The 21,170-nt window shown below is 34.2% G+C and overlaps 1 protein-coding gene across 2 annotated transcripts in view; it reads left to right on the forward strand.

The window, feature by feature from the left end:
• LOC150084701 (fasciculation and elongation protein zeta-2-like) overlaps positions 1 to 21,170 on the forward strand; it is a 215,114-nt gene that overhangs the window by 110,464 nt on the left and 83,480 nt on the right. Inside the window, exons 4-5 of one of the 2 annotated variants that reach the window (XM_090375435.1) lie at positions 5,499 to 5,645; positions 14,640 to 14,745. In XM_090375435.1, the coding sequence (XP_090231561.1) occupies positions 5,499 to 5,645; positions 14,640 to 14,745 (253 nt within the window). The remainder of the gene's footprint in view (positions 1 to 5,498; positions 5,646 to 14,639; positions 14,746 to 21,170) is intronic. The other variant, XM_090375436.1, reaches the window with a different exon arrangement.

The raw sequence follows: 21,170 nt of genomic DNA on the forward strand, positions 1-21,170 counted from the left end.
TGTCCATAATTTGAAAAAAATACTAATAAATAAATAAATAAATAAATAAATAATTTTGAAATTTAGTTGCAGATCCTGAATATCGAAGTTTGCAGATGATATTGCTAACCTTTGTATCATTTGCAAGTATACAATAGTAATGACGTACTGTCATTACTATTAATGATAGTAACGACAGTATGCTACTGCAACAGGATCTAGAAAAGTTGGGCAGATGAACTGAGAAGTGGCAATTGAAGTTTAACATTGTTAAATGCAAAGTACTGCATACAGGTAGAAATAACCCCAGAGAAACGTACCAACTGTGCGGTACTACACTCAGGGTGGTAGAGAATGAAAAAGACCTCGGGGTAATTGTGCAGTCAGATATTATTGTTTGGGGATTTATTAGGCACATTGGCATCTGTGGCCATAGTGCGCCAGTCAGATATTAAGTTTCCTGAGTAGTGCAGACAGGCTGCCAGAGCAGGTCATGTGGTCGTGTCAATGATATACAGGAATTTGCTAGCGGGGGTAAGGAGGTAATTATCCATTTCTATGAGGCAATAGTCAGGCCGTGCTTTGAGTACTGCGTACAGGTCTGCATTCTTATTTTAGGAAGTAGTGTTGTTAGAATGGGTACAGAGAAGGGCAACAAGATTGGTGAGGAGAACGAAGGGGTGCTCTCACCAAGAAAGGCTTAAATTCCGAAAATTGTAGTGTCTGGAGACTAGGCACTGTGAAGTGATCTGATTAAGGCCTTGAATGGGCTGAGCAGGCTCAATGCTCAACAAACCTGAGGGGCCATAAATTCATATTGCAAAAGGACAGTTGTAGAATGGATGCTCGGAAATTTGCCTTTAGCCAACAGGTAGTATTGCTGGAACAAACTTTCATCTATCGTGGAAGTTGATGGTGCAATATAGCAATGACTTAATTTATCAGTACTCCCCTCATGTCTGCATGGGTAGCACAGTGGTATCGCCATTTTTCTTCCCACACTGGGTGGAAAACGCCCGGGTTTGAATCCCATCAGTGACGCAAGGAATTTTAGTGGGCTGTTTCACTCCATGGCTGGATTAGTCCGTCTCAGGCGTAGATCGCAGGGTTTTTTCGTCAGGCAAATCAACCTGAGAACACACGCAATTTACAGACAGAAGTACGGGTAACCTGAATATAATAATACTCACCTCACTATTAAGCCTATTGGCTCAATATTATAATTAAGTCAATTATATTATTGAGTAATCAATATGGTACTTTATTAAGGTTTACTGTAAATTTTTCATTGGACTTTAGCTTAAATAAACTCAAGGAAGAACTGGACAAACTTTTAGAGCGAATAGTTGTGTGAAATGGAAAATTTTTTTTTTCCATTTCACAGCAAGCTTATACAGCTGATGCTGTATAAGCTTGCTTTCTTACGTCATATGCCTGCCTCTACTAATGCAAATGCTTCTACTAATGTTGCAGCTTGGATAAACAAAAAAAAAATATAGTTTAAAGTATTGTAGTGGCTAACAGATAGGATCAACAGTAACATTGTATTTTCCTGCTCTCCTCTTACTGCTACTTATACTTGTCAGAATTCTTCTTGGCAGGCAGGGCAGAGCAAATGTGCAGTAACAAACCAATTGTAGTTGTACTATAGGATTAGTTCAGAACAAGATAAAAATGTTGAAGGATTCTAATTTTAACAGGTGAACATTGATTGAACTCTTCTTCTTCTTTTTTTTTTTTTTTTTCCTTCTTTCAAATATTGTCCTCGTTAGAAAACACAAAATAGAATTTTTCACAGTCAAACAAGAGAAATGACCCGTGAAGCTGAATGGAATGCTCTGAAAGCAAACTGTATATTTTATGTGCTAGTTCATTGAAATTATACATATAAATTCATATAAGAAATAATTAAAAGGTTCAAAATTATAAGTTAACCAATGTTTGATGTTTTTGAAATTATATAAAGTTAGGAGGAATATCTCATCCTTTCATATACATTTGCGGTAGGATTTAAAGTACAGCAGTGGGCTTAATGAACAATCTTTGCCTTCACAAGTTGTTGCGATATCACATTACTTACAAAATGAATCACCAAACGATTAATCTGACGTTATTAATACTTGAAAGATAAGATTACTATAAAAGCCCATTTCAGGTCTTGCTGATTCTCTAGATGATCTTAAGTGACAAATAATCAGACAAAATACAAAAAATATCCATAATAATGTTTAAAAACATGTTTCAATATCTGATATCTGCAGTAGCACTAACAATCATTCATAATGGCACTCATATTTTCATTTCAAATTTTCTGATTAACTAAACATTTTGGTGTGTACTTTTCTGTATTCTATGTGTTTTATTGAATTATTTTATGTAATAAAATAATAACTACATGAAACTTAAGAGTTCTTTCATCTAGTTTTTCATTTATTCAATAAAATAATTACACGAAAGGACTATTTTTGTGATTTCATGTTTTTTTTTTTTTTTTTTTTTTTTTTATTACAAATTTTAAACTGCTTACTCAAAAAACAGTATTACCATTTACAAAGAAAAAACTTCATCACGATGCATTGCACTGCTTTCAAAATTTGAGGAGTGATCATTTAATTTGCGGAACGTGCAAGATTTTACGTTTACCATGTAACTGCACTAGAGGCGCTCTCCCTGATCGCTAGTGAGTAGACTCTGTATGCATGCCAGTACAGTTTCATGTTGGACATACAGATTGAACAGCGATGTGTAATTCATTATGTGTTAGAAGGGCTTAAATGCATCGGAAACAATTGTTGAAACTTATTTGGTTTTTAGGAGCATTAGCAACTAAGGCCATATTGCTCCGGGAAAAATTGGCGCCTCCGTAGCCAGGTGGGCAGGAGCAGCAGTGCGTAGCACATGCTTCTTAATTAGACCGGGGTTCGAGCCCGTCACCACCAAATATGGAGGATGCGGAAAGGTCAGGGAATGACCACCGCATGCCCCAGAGCAATATGGCCTTAGTTGCTAATGCTCCTAAAAACCAAATAATAACAACAATAACAAAGCTCCGGGAATATGTGGTGGTCATTCCCTGACCTTTCCGCATCCTCCGTATTTGGTGGTGACAGGCTCGAACCCTGGTCTAATCAAGAAGCGTGTGCTACGCACTGCTGCTCCTTCCCACCTGGCTACAGAGGCGCCTCAGAAACAATTAAAGAGATGAATGAAGTGTATGGTACTGGGTAGGATGGCCATATTTAAATGGCACAAGCGATTCAATGAAGGCCATGAGGCTGTTGCAGATGACCCAAGACCTGGTCAGCCTTCCTCCTCAACTCCTGAGCAAATCACAAAAGCCCAGGAAATTTTGAATGAAATTAAATTAAACTTTGTGAATTAGCTGTTAGAATGTCCATTTCATATAGTAGTGCTCACAATATTGTGAAAGCTCGCCTGAAAATGTTGCAAATCTGTGCCTGCTGGATTGCACTCAGTTTGATTCCAGAACAAAAACAGCAAAGAGTTGCAAAGAAATGCTTGATCGTTTTGAAACATAGGGTCAAAACTTCTTAAATTGAATAATGACTTGTGATGAAATTTGGATTTTTCACAATGATCCAGAGATGAATGAGTGAACGCATTCTGATTCAAGAAGACCTAAGAAATTTTGAGCTTCTCATTCGATTGACAAACAAATGGGTCGTGTTTTTTGACATAAAAGGCATTCTTGTTATACACTTTGCCTCATGGAACAACTATGAATAAGGAAGCATACTCTGAGGTTCTCAGAGTCAAACTTCACTGTGCCATTCGTGAGAAACTTGAACTTTCCTGTGTGAGGCTGTTTCTCCATCAAGACAGTGCCAGGCCCCATACAGCTAATATTGTGCAGTAATCACTGCCATAGGTGCCGAGGTCCTACCACATCCCTCTTATTTATCAGACCAAGCCCCTTGTGATTTCTTCCTGTAGGCGCCTCCGTAGCCAGGTGGGAAGGAGCAGCAGTGCGTAGCACACGCTTCTTGATTAGACCGGGGTTCGAGCCCATCACCACCAAATACGGAGAATGTGGAAAGGTCAGGGAAATGACCACCGCATATCCCGGAGCAATATGGCCTTAGTTGCTAATGCTCCTAAAAACCAAATAACAACAACAATAACATTTCTTCCTGTTTCCATGTCTGAAGATAGCTTGAAAAGGCAAGCGTTTCACGCCCAACAACAGTGGTTGCAGAGCCACAATGGAAGCACTTCGGTCTTTCGAAAAATGGCTTGCAATAGGTGCGGATGTGCGGATGCGATGGTACCGAAAGTGTAAGTTAAAAGGAGAGTTCAGATGATGACTTATGATAAGATCTTGCACCAGCCCACAAATTAAATGATCGTCCCTCATATATATGTATTGGTAGGAGGTTAATCTACCATTTACTTAAGAGATAACCCCCTAGTTTCAAGACTTATCAGTTCCTCTCACATAGCTAAAAGGCAGAAACCTTTTAGCGATAGTGTTACTTTTAAAGTAGTGTAATATCAAGGCAATTTGTGGTAAAGGCAAAGTTTATTCTGCTGTGGGCAATAAGACTGTTGCATCCAGTAGACAGTTTAAATCCTTCTGGCTGCCCAAATATGCGAAAAGACAAGATATCTCTCCAAGCGTCATATAACTTAAAAGACCAAATACATTTTAATAATGTAAATTGTTATTATATGAATAGAATTGTGATGTTATATATATGTTTCTTTCATTTCTTAGCAATAAATACTTTCAACACTGACATCAACAATTTTGGGACGCATTACCGCACGACAGTGGTAAAATTAGAAATTCTGTCTGCACTACCACCACATGTTATTATAAAAATATAACAAATTCCTTGCTTTTGTAAGTTTAGCACTGAGTTCCCTACTTTCAAGATTTGGACTTGCCCTGCAATCATGTGTATTGGGCAGCTAAAGCTACACCCTGCCAAGCAGGATTCCATTAAGTGTACTCTTTCTCTCTGCCTGCATTATTACAAAACAATCTCTAAATCCCCTGTGTTTTATTCATATTAATTTTATAAATTTTTAATATTCAACCTAAATTCTAATTTTGTTGCTAACATATACTTAGTGTCGTGGCTATATCCATATATATGATGAATAACATATTTTTCCCCACCCATCCACCAGTTGCCATCATGTTTTCTGGAAGCTTAAATTTATTAACACAGCTTCTGACATTGTGATGTAAACTTGCTCTTTTAACTTAGTTTTTGGTTTTGTTTAATTGAAATCATTTTTCTTGGTTTAATTGAAATTTTTTACTTCACCAGCTTATTTTCAAAGCTATATGGACCAGTATTAGTGTTACTACAGATCCTACCTGTTAATCACTCAACAATACATTGAACTATTGTTTAGCTTGTGCGCGCGTGCACACACACACACACACACATTGTATCTTACTTTTCATCTAACTCTTGCATTAATAATCTCGTAAATCCCCTACCATGCTAAACACATCCCACTCAGTATCTTCCTTGGTTTTCCAACAGAAAGCGATTGGAAGAATCCTGAACAATCTTAATGCCAAGAAGTCTCCAGGTCCTGATGGCATTTCTCCATTTGTTCTTAAAACCTGTGCTCCAGAGTTAATAACTTGTTTTGTGTCATCAGAAAAAAGTCATGGGAAGCCATATCTGGTGAGTATGGAGGCTGTCTCACTTGTGGAATATTTTCTTTTTTTAGCTAAACACTACTTCACAACTGGGTGGAGTGGTAGGTGCACTGGCTTCAACATGCCCCATTCCCAAATCTTTAATTAAAGGGGCATGGCATGCTATAAAGAAATGCCTCTCTCATCAGTTATTTAACAAATTGTCATCTCTCATTTTGCACTAAATTATGCACTTCAACTACTTGTTTATCATTTCTACTAGTTGAAGGATGTCCAGAATACTCATTACTTTCAACAGACTTTCATCCCCTTTTAAATGACATCATTCAAAAACCTATGCATGCCTCATTCTTGGATCAGTGCTAGCTGCATAAGCTTCGTTCGTAGTCTGATGAGAGCACAGATCAATGCAATTGTATTGATTTGTGCTCTCAGATACAGCTGATTGCAAAACATTACAAAAACACTGACTTTCATATTCCAATCACAAACAACTGAAGCAGTGGGATGAGATGTAAACATGCCAGGATATGTGGTAATGTGTTAGTCAATGCTCATCAAAGCAGCACTCCCACTAGGCAGTATATTTGAAGAATAATTTTGGTGTGAACAATAACAAACATTCTTTCCCACACCATAAAGTCAATGTCAAATAGTGAAAGCTCTGCACATTTCACATTGTGAATAATGAGTTGTTTTTTTATGCTAATTTTCAGTGGCGTAGAGAGAGACTCACAGATTGCTTTGAATCTACACTGTAGTAGAATTCCAGTTATCTAATTTTTTTTTGATTTTTCGCCTAATATCACTAAAAGAAATTGACACATTTAATACTTAACTGTAAGAAACAAAAATAAAATTATAAAATTTTAATAAAAATAAAAATAATAAAATTGTGATGCCTTTATATATACCATTATAAATGAAGCAAAGGAGAGTAAATTTCATCTGTTCACTTTTATATAATGCCAACCATAATAATATGCATGAAAACTTCACTGCAAAAAAAAAATAATAATAAATAAATAAAGTTAATATATAAATTACTTCAAATGAAAGTTTATGTAACAATCAAATGCAGACATCTTGTTACTTTTCTATCAGAATTTTTATGCATCACATCAGAGAAGTGGCATGGATAATCTATCCAGCCTGCTTGGTTTCACTGACCCATCAAACTTCTTAGTTTTTTGCTATACCTTGTTATTTAAATTTTCTATGGTAGTCCCTTGATTTAATTTTCTATGAAGTTTCTCTGGACAGTTTGATATAAATTCCTTAGATGTTTGAACAGCAATGAATATACACCACTTGAAGTCAACAGCCAGTAAGCCTAAAGCATTTAGATCACTTCAGATTGCTACCAGAAGTTTGAATTGTAACAAGAATTAAATAATCAATTAATATACTATATACAGTACAAGTTAATGTATACAATGCATTACATTACATTTGAGTGTTAGATTTTTATTTCTTAAATTAATTAGATTTTTCTTTTTCTGTGGTTAATAGAACTGAAAAGTAAATAACTAATTATCTGGTAAATCAATTACTAATTGATTGACTAATAATATATGAAAATAATTATTTTCACGTCATTGTACGTATTTTCCAACTTTATAATCAGCATGTGAAATGCAAAACATATTTCAGGCTTTGCGATTTAATAAATTAAAACAGTTTTAGTATACTTTTAGTATACTAAACTTTTGATCAACAAAACTTTTGTAATGCAGTTTACTTATTTCTTCCTGAATTTTAATAACGATTGAAATATAATTTATTTAATGTTTCCCTTTGATTAATATAATAAGCAAATAATAATTCATAATTTATGTATTTATTAAACGATAATAATAAAAAAAAGAGCAAAAAGCAACAAATATAAATTTCCTGTGCTTCAGGTGCAATATATGGTATATGGATAGCCTATGTGATATGTATGAAAAGAAATACATCTGTATTTGCTGGATTTCTATTGGTCTGATTTGAATGAAATTATGGTATTGTTTGACAGATCTTTCTAAAAGAGTTAGATATAAAATTTAATGAAAATCCATCCTCTGGGGAGTCAAGTTGCCAAATGCAAACAGACAGATGGAAAGACATGCTGAAGGTGATAGTTGCTTTATGCATATATAACAATGTGCCTTAAAATACTGTCATATTTCAAGCAACAAAATACTGGTATTTATTTTAAAAGCTGCACATGCATTTTCAGCATGAATAATGTTTAAATAATAATGAAAATTTATTATTTAATTTTCTTTCATTAAGTTTTATCCTACTTATCTTTTATACTCTATAGAAATTACATTTAAAGTCAGTTATCCAAAAAAAAAGAAAAAAAAAAAGATTCATTTAAAAAAGAGTAACATTTAAAAAAAATGTTTTTTGGGCTATACAGATTCTGCTATATTTATAAATGATAAATGATTATAAATATACAAACACATTTATAATAAATAAATAATATTTAAAGTATTAATTGTTTGAATCGTTACCAAAACAGATTTGCCATAATATTATTTTTGCTCAAGTTATTTTTTGTGTTAAATTAGGTTGATAAGCAGATGCAGTTTTGTGTGAAGTATAAAGGTAGTATTTGTTGAAAACAACAAGAAATGAACTTTTTATAAAATAAAAATGAAATATTTCACAAATAAAAATATTACAGATGTTACTCAGTACATTTCAGTGAATTATTGAAGTCTGTAGCTTGATTTAATCAGATACGGCTGTTATTTAAATTAAGGGATAAATGGAATAAATTAACTTAATGTTGAAGTGAAAATAAATACCTTTTTATATTAAATCTTAAGAGTTATTTGTATGCTTTACTCCATTCAATTTTTGTTTATGGAGATCATTCTACTCCCACTGAAGAGCTAGGCTGGATAATTGTCACTAAGCCTTGAGCTATGTTCAATGTAGAGTCTAATACCATTATCAGTAGTTCTACCTAAGTTGCTAATATCTTTTTAACTTTTGTAGCATCACAAGGACAGGTGTTTCTGAGCTACTGGCTTATCATCAACTGGCAGGTGGTTTCTATTAGTGAACATATGCAGAACTATGAATAATGTATTTTGTTAAAGTGAACAGCCAAGTATTGTATGGAAATAAAGTTTCCATTTAAATACGTTTAGAACTCTTATGTGTACCTTGCCTCTTAGCCCCTAGAACCATGAGTTAAAGGCACACATAATTGGAGTGGTAATTGTTTAAATTTAAGGGAAAGAAAATATTAAGATAGAATAAATTAGGATTTAACATTGAATTGAATAAAATGAATTCATGTAAAATATTAATAGCACTAATTAAACCAAGTGGATCGTTGTTATGAAGGTGTGTGTGTGTGTGTGTGTGTGTGTGTGTGTGTGTGTGTGTGTGTGTGTGTGTGTGTGTGTGTGTGTGTGTGTGTGTGTAAAGTATTACAATAAGTAAGTTAAACTAACACATAATAGAACTATGTAAAAATTGGTAAAGTTTCTAGATTTCATGGGTAGTCCTGTTTATCAGGCCTAAAATTGAGATATTAACGAAGCCAAAATTACACAAGTTATTTTAAAGTATGGAGGGTGCAGAAGAATTGCATAAGGATCAGAAAAAAGGTGGAAGGTGCACTATTATTCCATTCCATTCTATTTTCTTTGTTGTTCAGTATTATACTTTTAAATATTATTAAAAGGAACCTAAAATGGTGGTTGGAGAGGCAAACTTAGTGTATACTCCTCCTCCTAGGGCTTGGCTTCCTTTTTTATAGAAAATTGTATACTTTATGAAATATACAAATTACCAATAATAAATGAAGATAATTATACAGAAACTCCCTGACTTAAGTAATACTCAATTTACAGAAATTAGACTTTACGTAAGTTTTTACTGGCCGGTGCAAACTTAAAAAAATTGTGAAAACGTATTTTGCATCCCATAGGAATAAATGGAGGTATCGTGAAAATATCGTAATGTGAACCCAATAACACATTGTGTTTGTTTGTTTGGTTTTTTTTTTTTTTTTTGTAATTCGTTCCAAGTCCTTGAAAGTGGAAAATTTCGCTATATTACTAAGCTATTTATCTCTCTAAAAGGTTATATTTATAACCTTTTAGATGTAACCTTTTAAATGGAAATTGCACTACCTTTCATTGTTATCATACGTTCCTGTTATAAGAATCAATTTTGAACCCCTTTGTGATATTTTTCTAAAGCACGTTTCTGGAGGTCATGACTATAAAACAGTAAAAACAATTTGCTTTCCGGTTTATTGGGCTTTTCTGTTAGTTCATCTAATTATTAACGAGTAGTAAACTTGATCTTATTGCATTTGCGATAATACTGATAACTGCAATTGTGTGGGTTTTTATGCTTATTATGATGAAATGTGTTCCCCTTCACTAAAATCTTCAATCACATAAAAAACAAATTTTCAGAAACTTTTCATTCCTATTTACATATTAAAATGATGAAGGGAAAGGGACCAATGGAAAGTGCAAGTGGTGGAAGTGCCACGAAACAAAACAAAATTGATTTAGAAATGAAGATGAAAATAATTAAGAAGTAGTACGAAGTACGAAGCAGTACAGAGTTTGTCATCTATTGCCGTAGCCTAGTGTCATCTATTGTCATCTGCCGTAGCCTAGTGGTCAGGCGCGCTGGTGCATAAGTACACGTGCCTTGAGTGACCGGGGTTCAAGCCCGTGACTACTGAATACGGTGCTGTTTCTTGTATTCTATCTATCTTGCGAACTCCTCTGACCGTTTTGTCATCCCGGAGTATAAACAGAAAATTTATTTATTTATTTATTTATTTATTGCAAGGGAGTTAGGTCTAGCTGCTTTAACAGTGAATACTATTTTAAAGGACAGTGCATGTGCAAAAGAACATGTCAAAAGATCAATGCACTTAAGATCAATAGTGATCACAAAACAGCGTTCAGGTGCTATATCGAAGATGGAACAGCTGTTAATAATATGGATGGAAAATCAGATTCAGAAGCAAGTGCCCCTGAGCCTAATGACCATTCAAGCAAAAGCAACAAGTATTTATAAAGATATTAAGGATAAGTACGGTGAACCCCAACCCAAGTTCATGGCAAGCAATGGGTGGTTTAATAGGTTCAAGCATCGAGCTGGTTTCCACATCATTAAAGTAGCATTAGTAGAGGCATATGATGCAAGAAAGCAAGCTTATGCAGCATCTGCCAAAAAAAAAAAAAAAAACCACTCCCATTTCACCCCTCCATTCATTCGAAATACCTGTCCAGCTGAGCCTTAAATTTATTTAGGCTACCAACTTCCACAACAAGGGATGGAAGTCTGTTCCATCAACCAACTACCCGCTGGCTAAAGGCAAATTTCCCCACATCTGTCTTTCCTCAATTTGAATTTATGCACTCTCAGGTGATTATTCTGAGCAAGAGGAAGAATCCCATCGTATGCGGTGAAGTCGCCAGTGACAATTTTGCAGCTGCATAGAAATTTTGTGATGTCTTGGAAAAACTTATCGATGAAGGTGGCTATTTGATGCAGCAAATTTTTAACGTTGACGAGACTGTTCTTTATTGGAAAAAAATGCTGGATCGAACATACATTGCCAAAGAGGAAAAGACAATGCCAGGTTTCAAGCTGTCAAAAGATAGGACCACACTCTTGCTTGGAGCTAATGCAGCGGGAGATTACAGATTAAAACCACTGCTTGTGTACCATTCTGGATATCTTCGTGCATTTAAGGGCATCAATAAAGCCACCCTACCCTTGCATTTCCAATTGAACCAGAGAGCATGGATAACAGTATCTCTCTCTGAAGATTGGTTTAAATGCTGCTTCATTCCCAAGGTTGAAAAATATTGTAAAGACAACATTCTTTTCAAGATTTTGCATTCTATTAGATAATGCTACGGGACATCCTATGCATCTAGATGATTTCAATTGGAACGCGAGAATCATTTTTTCTGCCAAACACGACTTCACTCATCCAACCTATGGATCAGGGTGTTATTTCAAATTTAAAAGCATACTATTTATGCACAACATTTGCTCAGGCATTGTCTACTGTAGACGAGAAAAATTATGTTAAGAGACTTTTGGAAATCTTACAGTATTTACCATGCTATCTTAAACATTAATAAGGCCTGGGGGAAATTACTAAAAGTTGTTTAAATGGCACATGGAAGAAAATATGCCCACGCCCCGTAAAAGGCTTCGAAGGTTTTGAAAAGACTATTCATATGAAGAGGTTACAGATAAGATTGTAAAGGTTGCAGAGCTACTTCAGTTGGAGGTTGATGCCAAAGACGTGGAGGAGTTAATAGAGGAAGAAGAGAAGGAATTATCTAATGAAGAACTTATTGACTTGCAGGAAGCTCAAGATGAACCAAATGAGAAGCCGAGATGCTTCGTCACCAGAGAGACGGCAATGGCAAGGTTTGAGAAGATGGATCCTGACAGCAACCGATTCGTGCTTGCTACGAAGAAATCTACGATGAAAAGAAAAAAGCCACCTTTCAGTCACCATTAATGTTCTTTTGTAAGGTTGAGCGGCCAACCCCTTCTAAATCTCCACAGCCCTCAACTTCCGCAGCGGCATACTTATCAGCTGAAGATGTCGATTCTGGCAACAATGCTCGAGAGGGTAATACTTACTGACGTTATACCTGTCTCCTCTCTTTTTTGTAATTTTATAATTTTGAATTTTTTTTAAATTGCACGCTTTTGTAATTTTTCCTGCACATGAGATAAAAAATTTAATAAATACAATAAATAATACTATTTACATATTCGTGGAACTTTTTTTTTTTTTTTTTGATGCAATCAATTCAGCGAGCACAGTTGCGAGTGCTGCACAAGCATGAGGGGAAATTCTGACATGTAGTGATCCGCGGAACGCAACCCTTACATAAGTCAGGGAGTTCATGTACATCTTATCCTGCTATGACACACAACATGCATTCCAATAAAATGGCACATAGTAGAAATATACATCATAGAATGCACATTCCATATAACAGTCAGGGATAGGTTCCATAAAAGTTATAAATTGTCAATATTTACCTCACTTTTAAACTTTTTGTCATGAGCTGGATATCATCATTCTTCTCTTTCTTGGTGATTCTCTTCTACTTTTGACTCTCTCTCTCAGGGTAACTCGGGAATTTTTTATTTTTTTTTTTGGCTGGTGCAGCATAAGCCTCAGGCTTCCTTGCGCCATATAGCTAATAATAATGATATATTTTATACCATGATTGGTAAATAACATTAAAACTCAAAAGTTATTAAAAAATATTCGTTGAAATCAAGCATGTGTGACCAATATTGTTTTGTTTTTTGTCTTAATTTTCAGTTAGATAAGGTGGGGGGGTCTTCTTGTATCAGGCTGGTTTTTTAAAAAATGAGTGTAAGGTTGGTTGCTTAGCTTGCTTTTTTCTCCCCTCTTCTAAAATAAATCCGTAATTACTAATCAGATCATCCAATTTTTTTTTGAACATATCATCCAATTTTTTTTTTATGTCTGAATTCATGTCAGAAACCATTTTAGCCTGAACTTTGCAACTTCTATTTTTATTTCAATATTTAATACTTTCTTTCTTTTTTTTTTTTAAACACTATTGTTTTTCTTGTACTCATTTTTATAGCATGGGTAGTAAGAAATACATATACAGGGTGTTTCAATTAAAAGGGACTAGTCTGTCAATTGTTTTTAGGTTTAGGCATTTTGTCACCTGGACTTTTTTTTTTTTTTTTTCATATTTCAGCTGAAATTTCTGAATTTGATTTTAAAAATTGACTAAATATTTCTGTTTAGATTTTATTATTTCTAAATTAATATTTTGCCTAATCAGCTGTTTTTTTTTCTCAGTGGGTTTAGTCTAAAAGCATCATCAGTATACTTCTGAAACCAATTTTATTTGTGGGGGGGAGGGAAGAGAACAGTAATAAATAAAGTAAATGCAACAGTTGTATTTGATATCCACCCTTCGGTACACTTATTTTGGCAGTTTGTATATCTGCACACTACAACCATTGTGTTATCATTATTTTTTTAATTCTTCAAATGGACTAAACTGAGGATGAAAAAATGCAATTGATTAGGCAAAATTTTAATTTAGAAATTGTATGTTCAAAAGTTTCATCCCAAATATGACAGAAAAGGTTCAGATGACAAAATTCTGAAACCTAAAAATAATTGAACTACATGCCAGTGCCTTTTGATTGAAACACTCTTTATGGGAACTGTATATACATTTTTACACAGAAAATATATGCAATACTCGCTCGTGAATAATCATAAACTGAAATGACTACTGAAAAAGAGTGTAATATGCCATCGCATAGGTTTTGTAGGCATAATTTGAAATGCATGTTGTAAAAAGGCATGCTATAGCAGAATGAGCTCTATATAAATACTTCTGTGTACCTACACTCTCACACATGCATATAACTAAAAAATATTGAAAGCTGTGGATTCCAATAATGAACTATTGAAGTTAGAGTGAACTGCCAATAACTTTTCTGTGACTCAGTTCATCAATCTTTGATTAGTGGATTTGTGAGGTTTACTAGCCATCCAAAAAGTTTTGATTTTATTAGCTTGTACAGAGTAATTTCTGTAAACTTAATTTAAAATAAGTTATAAAGAGATTTGATTTAATTTTATGTTTATTGTCATAATTCACAGTATGTGCAATGGTCATGTTACACTCTAACATTTTCCACCAACATGGCTGAGATCTATATTTGTACAAGCTTGGGGAATGGGTGGCTAATGCTTTTGTTACATAATATTGGGGGATGGATAAAAAGTTACAAAAAATTTTAAAAAAATCATGTGTAATTTGTGAAATAGCTCCTTACATTAATATATATTATATCATTACAAATATTTCTCTTGTATTTTTTTTTTTTTTTTTTTTTTAATACTAGTCACTCATCATACCATTTCAGTTACAAATATAATGAAGTGGTCAAGTGAATTAAAAATTCACCTTGTATGTGATACAGTTTATTTCATTGAAAATAGCACTCACCATCATCTATAACAGCAGCTTCGTATGCTACTCCAGAAAAATCTCCTGATTCTGACTACAGAGATAAAGTGGCCTATTACTGTGGAATGTATAAAGATGGTAAGTCTGAATGCTGAAGATTTTTATACATTACCTTAGATAAGTTTTGGATTGTTGTATCTCTGCTGTTTATTAAAAACTACTCATAGAATTATAACTGCTGTAACAGCTTTTGTTGTGAAGTTGAATTTCACCTTGAATTTAATGAAAGGTTATGCCTTTTTGCTTATCCCTTCATCTTGGATTTGGTATAGCTTTTCCAGTTCTCTGCTATTCTTGCAGAGAACCTGCACATATAACAGCTCTGCATGAATAGCTGGTTATCCTTGTCAGGTTACATCCTCTCTGACATCAAGCTTAAAAGTTGCTCTTTGAGGTTGAGTTCAGAGCACTACACATGACATAAATGTTGGAAATGTTTATTCCACCAGCTCTCAAAATTTGTGTACATTATAGTACTTATTACTGTGAAAGAGAGACCAACTTCACTCAGTTCTGCAAACATTAAAAATGCTGTCTTGTCTAGAATGGCACTTCACAGTTTTGTACGTCTGAGCACTTAACCCATAACTAACTGCACAAGTGATTTTCTTTTTTTACACACACACACACACACACACACACACACACACACACACACACACACACACACACACACACACACACACACTCTTAATGGAGTTACTTATTTTTTCAGAATTGTTCACTTTTTCATACCACATTTGTTTTCAATTTTCTTTAAACACAACTGTCAAAAATCCATTTTTATTTTTAAAAAGAAATAGTTTAAATTTGAAAATAAAATGCCTCTGCAGCACTGTAGATTTGTTTCTTATTCTCTCTCACTTGAATATTATCTCCATTATTATCTTTGAAAGCAAGCAAAATGTCAATAGAAAAACCTGTGCCCTTCAGCAATTGAGCCTTTGTTCCCAACTTGCATTATGATAAAGCTTTAATAATGATTGGATATGAGAGGTAATTTTAAATTGTTTTTCAGCATGTGCATTTAATTATCAAGACAGCTTAACTTATCCTGTATATTTACTTTTTGTGCAGTAACTAACAGAAGTTACTGGAATTTTCAATGGAAAAATCAAAGAAACACTTTTGTTGGAAGGTATTAAGAGTTTCAGCTTGTGGTACCGTGTAGATGAAGAGCAGGACATCACTGAATGTAAATGTGCAGAAAAGTATGCTGCTTTAAGTGCCAGAAGCATGGACATCTGTTGGTGGTATACCATCCTGTGCAGGATGTGCATCAATATAACCCTAGTATAACTATCAAGTTTATAATCCTTCCCAAATTGAATTTTTTTTTCTGTTAAAGTGGTTAAATTGAAGCTGCAGCCTGTGTATCCTCAGCATGTCTTGTGTCAGAATTTAGTTGTGCACCTTTTACAAAACATAGTGGAAAGATGAGGTGATGACTAACAAGATTCTAAGACATTTAACGAGGATCTGGATATATTTCCTGTTTGGAACTTTGTTTTTGGTTTGCCATTCTAGTCAGTGAGAGTATTTCCTTGCCTGTGTTCTGTGTTGAAAAGAACAAACTGACTTGAAGGATATGTTTTTTAAAGCAAACATTCAAGATAACAAAAAAGTTGAATTTGTATTAACATCTGTAAACCAAGGACTCCTATTATAAGAAATAAATATATAATTTAAGATTAGTGCTTATTGGACTAATTTGTGCTATCAACTATTTGATAATATTTTGTAACACCAAGAGTGATTGTTTTTATCTGTTGTTTGCAAGCTTCCCTGGATGACCTCGATGTATTTGGGTATATTTCCTGCCTTGCCTTCTTTTTTTATTATTATAGCAAATAGAGGAAATTGAACTTATTCTTGAGTATGTGAATGATGCGAAAAATGAAAGGGCTAATCAGAAATATGAAACAGAAATTTGTTTCATATTTCTAAAGTGTCAATCAAGACAAAAACATTTACCTAGAATCACTTTCTGTATTGAGCAAGAGAAAATGTTACACTTAAGGAACGTCTCCTTTGATATCCTATATTCCCTTTGATATTCCTGGATCCATTTGATGCATATGCCACTGCCCTGTTATCCTCCTTGTTGCATCTGATACTACTCTCTTTCCCATTAAACAGACAATAATCTGTTTTATTGTCTAAGATTCCCATTCCTTTTCATTCTTTATGATCTTCAAAAGCTAGCTCTCACAATCCCAGAGTTGTTGAAAGGGAAGCCTAATGGTGTTATTTTGCTCCTCATGGAAGGGATGGAAATCAGCAAGAATCTCTTCTGGTAGGGTCACTGATGGTTGTTAAGAGGCTAGTCACATAATAAAATCAACATACTATGACACAAATCACAAAAATTCTACACAGCATACATGACTAATTATTCAGTAATGCTCATCACAGAGGCACAAAGCAGGTTGTATAGGAATACTTAGGTATAGCCATAACAATGACACATAAATTTAATGGCATTCCATCAAAATCGAATCCAAGGTCACTACCAGATAGAGGCTATTTTGGGTCTTCTTCTTCACCTTCCATTAAGTGTGCTGCTTTTGAGTCTGTTTTAGGTACAAAGAGTTTCTTTTGTCCTGTCTTAAGTGTAAAGAAGATAACTATTGTCTTTAGTAATTCATCACTAATAAATACTGGTGAATTACTAAAGACAATTGTTAGATGTTACACATTAGCTATTAATTGAAATTGTTATTCAAAAGCATTTCAGGATTGTTTATATTATTTATTTTTGTTAATATCATATTATTATAAAATAGTACATTTAATATCTGCATTCACTCCCACTGCTACTTCAGTGAATCTACTTCAGCGAATCTTCAGAAAATTTATTTTCTAGAGTAGCTTTATATTCCTAGTTTAATTTTTAACTTCAATAAAGATTTTGTAAGTTATTACTTAGTATCGGTAAGGGTATCCAATCCACGTGTTTTACAAGGTTTGCAGCTCGGGTGCATGCAACATTTTTAGCTATATTTAGCCGCTTTATTGACTTAATTGTTATATTAAATTATTTTCTATAAAAATAATTTAATATAACAATAATAGACCTAGTCAAGATCCTTGGTTTATTCTGAATTTATATAGCAAGATTTTGGAAGTTAATTAATACTTAGTGGCCGTAGATTTACCATTCTTAACTTGCGGCCATAGTGTTAGTTAGCTTCACATAAAAAAAAAATATATATATAGTATTATCGATCAATCAGTAAAATTTATTAATCTTGTTAAACTTCATTATCAATTAAATTGTATTTTTTGACTAAATAACGACTTAGATTTTACAAACGTAACATTATTAATTAATACATAACTCGATACTGAAAAAAATAAAATAAAATATATATATATATATATATATATATATAGTGTTATAACTGCATTGGGTTATAATTTTGTACTGAAATTGAATTTTATTGAAATTAAATCTAAATCATGACTCAGACCAGAGGGAGTAATACTCTTGATCTGATTATCAGTAGTGATTCTTCATGCATTAAGAATCTGCAGATAAAGGAACCACTAGGTGGCAGTGATTACAGTATGCTGAAGTGGGATTTACTCAAAGAGGTAACTACTACAAGGGTAAAGGGAAGAGTTTTTGCTTTCGTAAAGGCGACTACGGAGGTCTGAGACAGTATTTAAATTCTATACATTGGGACCAACTGATGATGTTACCAACAGAAAATTCAAAATGGGAAGCATTCAAAGAATTAATCTTGGAAGCTACTATGCTTTACATACCAACTAAGAAATATTGGTCAAGGTTTAGGCCTAAATTAATGTCAGATGAACTAATGAGACGTGTGGCAGAGAAGAAAAATGCTTGGGATACATATAAATTAACACGTGACACAGAAGCCTACGATAGATATAAGCTGGTCGGTAACCAAGTCACAAAGGAGGTTAGGCAAGCAAAAGCAGATTATGAGAAATCTTTGGCAAAGTATGCAAAGAAAAACAGCAAAGAGTTCTTTACCTATGTAAACTCTAGAAGGAAGGGGATGAATCAGATTTATCTACTGGATATCGATGGTTCAACTGTTGATCATCCTGTTCAGGTGGCTAGCAAACTAAATGAGTATTTTGCATCTACATTCACATATACAGTTCATGGGTAATGAGTATTTTGCATCTACATTCACATATGAGGAGTTATTCAGGGAGGGGAATGCCAGAGGTGAACTAAACTCTGGCAGTGAGCTAGATGATTTTGTAATAACTGAGAGGAAAGTGGAGGAGAAAACATAAGAAAGGCTGGAGTGGATCGGATTATCCAGTTATATTAAAGGAGGCAGCAAAGGAAGCAAGAAAACCCTTAGCCATAATTATGAGAGCTTCTGTGGACTCAGGGGACGTACCCATGAACTGTATATGTGCAAATGTGACCCCAGTTCACAAAGAAGGATCAAAGGGCGATACAAGTAATTATACACCTGTTAGTTTAACTTCTGTTCCAGGGAAATTAATGGAGATGCTGGTTAAAGACGCACTGCAGGATCATCTAGACAAGACTTCACTTATAGCTCGGACACAGCATGGGTTTGTTAAGGGGAAGTCTTGTATGACCAATTTTATTGGATACTATGATGTGGTCACAAAGCAACTGGATGCAGGGAATAACTTTGATATCATATATTTGGATCTTAGAAAGGCTTTTGATACTGTTGCACATGGAATACTGCTGCACAAATTGGAGCAGTGGTATTGGAGGCAAATTGCTGCTATAGATAAAGGGATGGTTGAATGGTCATTAGTGTTAATAACACTAACGACCGTATGCTGCTGCAACAGGATCTAGAAAGGTTGAGCAGATGGGCTGAGAGGTGGCAAATGAAGTTTAACATTGACAGATGTAAAGTACTACATATGGGAAGCAGTAACCCAGAGTAACGTATCAACTCTATGGTGCTACACTGACAGTGGTAGGGAATGAAAAGGACCTGGGAGTAATTGTGCAGGCAGATATGAAGTTTTTTGAGTAGTGCAGACGGTCTGCAAGAGTAGCTCATGGTGTCTTGTTAATAATAAAAAGTGTCAATGATATACAGGAATTTTTCTAGCAGGAATAAGGAGGTGATTGTCCCCTTGTATATGGCGATGGTCAGGCCACACCTTGAGTACTGTATACAGGTCTAGAGGCCTCATTTTAAGAAGGATGTGGAGCTGTTGGAACGAGTACAGAGAAGGGATTAGTGAATCGAACAAAGGGTTGCTCTTATGAAGAAAGGCTTAATTTTTGCAGATTACAGTGTTTGGAGACTAGGCGGCTGCGAGGTGATCTGATTGAGGTATATAAAGCCTTGAATGGTTTGAGAATGCTTAATGCCGATGGGATTCTTCCTCTTGCTCAGAATAATCACCTGAGAGAGCATAAATTCAAATTGAGGAAAGACAGTTGTAGGATAGATGTACAGAAGTTTGCCTTTATCCAGCAGGTAGTTGATTGGTGGAACAGACTTCCATCTTTTGTTGTGGAAATTGATAGCCTAAATAAATTTAAGGCTGTGCTGGACAGGTATTTGGAATGAATGGAGGGATGAAATTGCAGTGCTTTTTTTTTTTTTTTGGCTGATGCTGCATAAGCTTGCTTTTTTGCATCATTTGCCTCTACTAATGCTAATCCTTTACTTCTAAAATAGACTGTTCTTGGTGACCTTGAGTTCACATCTCATTGTGGCACAGCTGTACATATGCTCATACTTACGGGTTCTTTTAATTTTCACCCCCCCCTCCACACACACACACTACCACCATCAAGTAACCTTTCCATGATAAATTTATATGCATTGGGTGTAGGCTTGTACAGTGAGTTTTAAGAATTTGAAAATTCAAAAAGATTTAAATTTTTTTATGTAAATGCTGTTAAATGTTAATTTCTTATTTTGTCTTGGCTTCCCTCTGCCTATTAGAGTGAAGTTATTTCAAAAAATCAAATCAGAATTTGTTTTAAAAAAATTATAAAAACTCACAAGAGAAGATGTATAGTAGAGCATTGAAAATCCGAACAGCATTAATTCGAAATATCAGTAATCCGAATGAGCCAGCATTTATTTATTTTTTATGCTAGTGCCTTAAAACAATTACAGTAAGCGCCGGTTATTATGATCACATTTGTGAATTGAATTTTGATTCTATTAAACAGCAGTTCTATTAAATGAAAATCGGATGAATATTATCCACAATTATAAAAATGAAGATATAAAGCACAAATTTACACTTTTATTAGCTTGCCAATTACAAAATTAAATGATATGTGAAAATCAACAAACAAACTGAATGCTGAATTGACAAACGATCAACAAATTAAATGCTATTCAACTATACTCTTGCTGAAAAGAGAGAGAGAGATCTGGCAACAAAGAAATGAAGTTCTAAAAATGTGCAGCAAAAAATAAGTAATTATTTTTATTAAAGGCTTATTCATATGTTATTGTGGCTGAAAGTTCCATTTGTTTTGTTACTTATGAATAAAA

The sequence above is a fragment of the Mastigoproctus giganteus genome, chromosome 6 (assembly GCF_048544385.1).
Source record: "Mastigoproctus giganteus isolate SK-2022 chromosome 6, ASM4854438v1, whole genome shotgun sequence".
NCBI classification, from domain to species: domain Eukaryota; kingdom Metazoa; phylum Arthropoda; class Arachnida; order Uropygi; family Thelyphonidae; genus Mastigoproctus; species Mastigoproctus giganteus.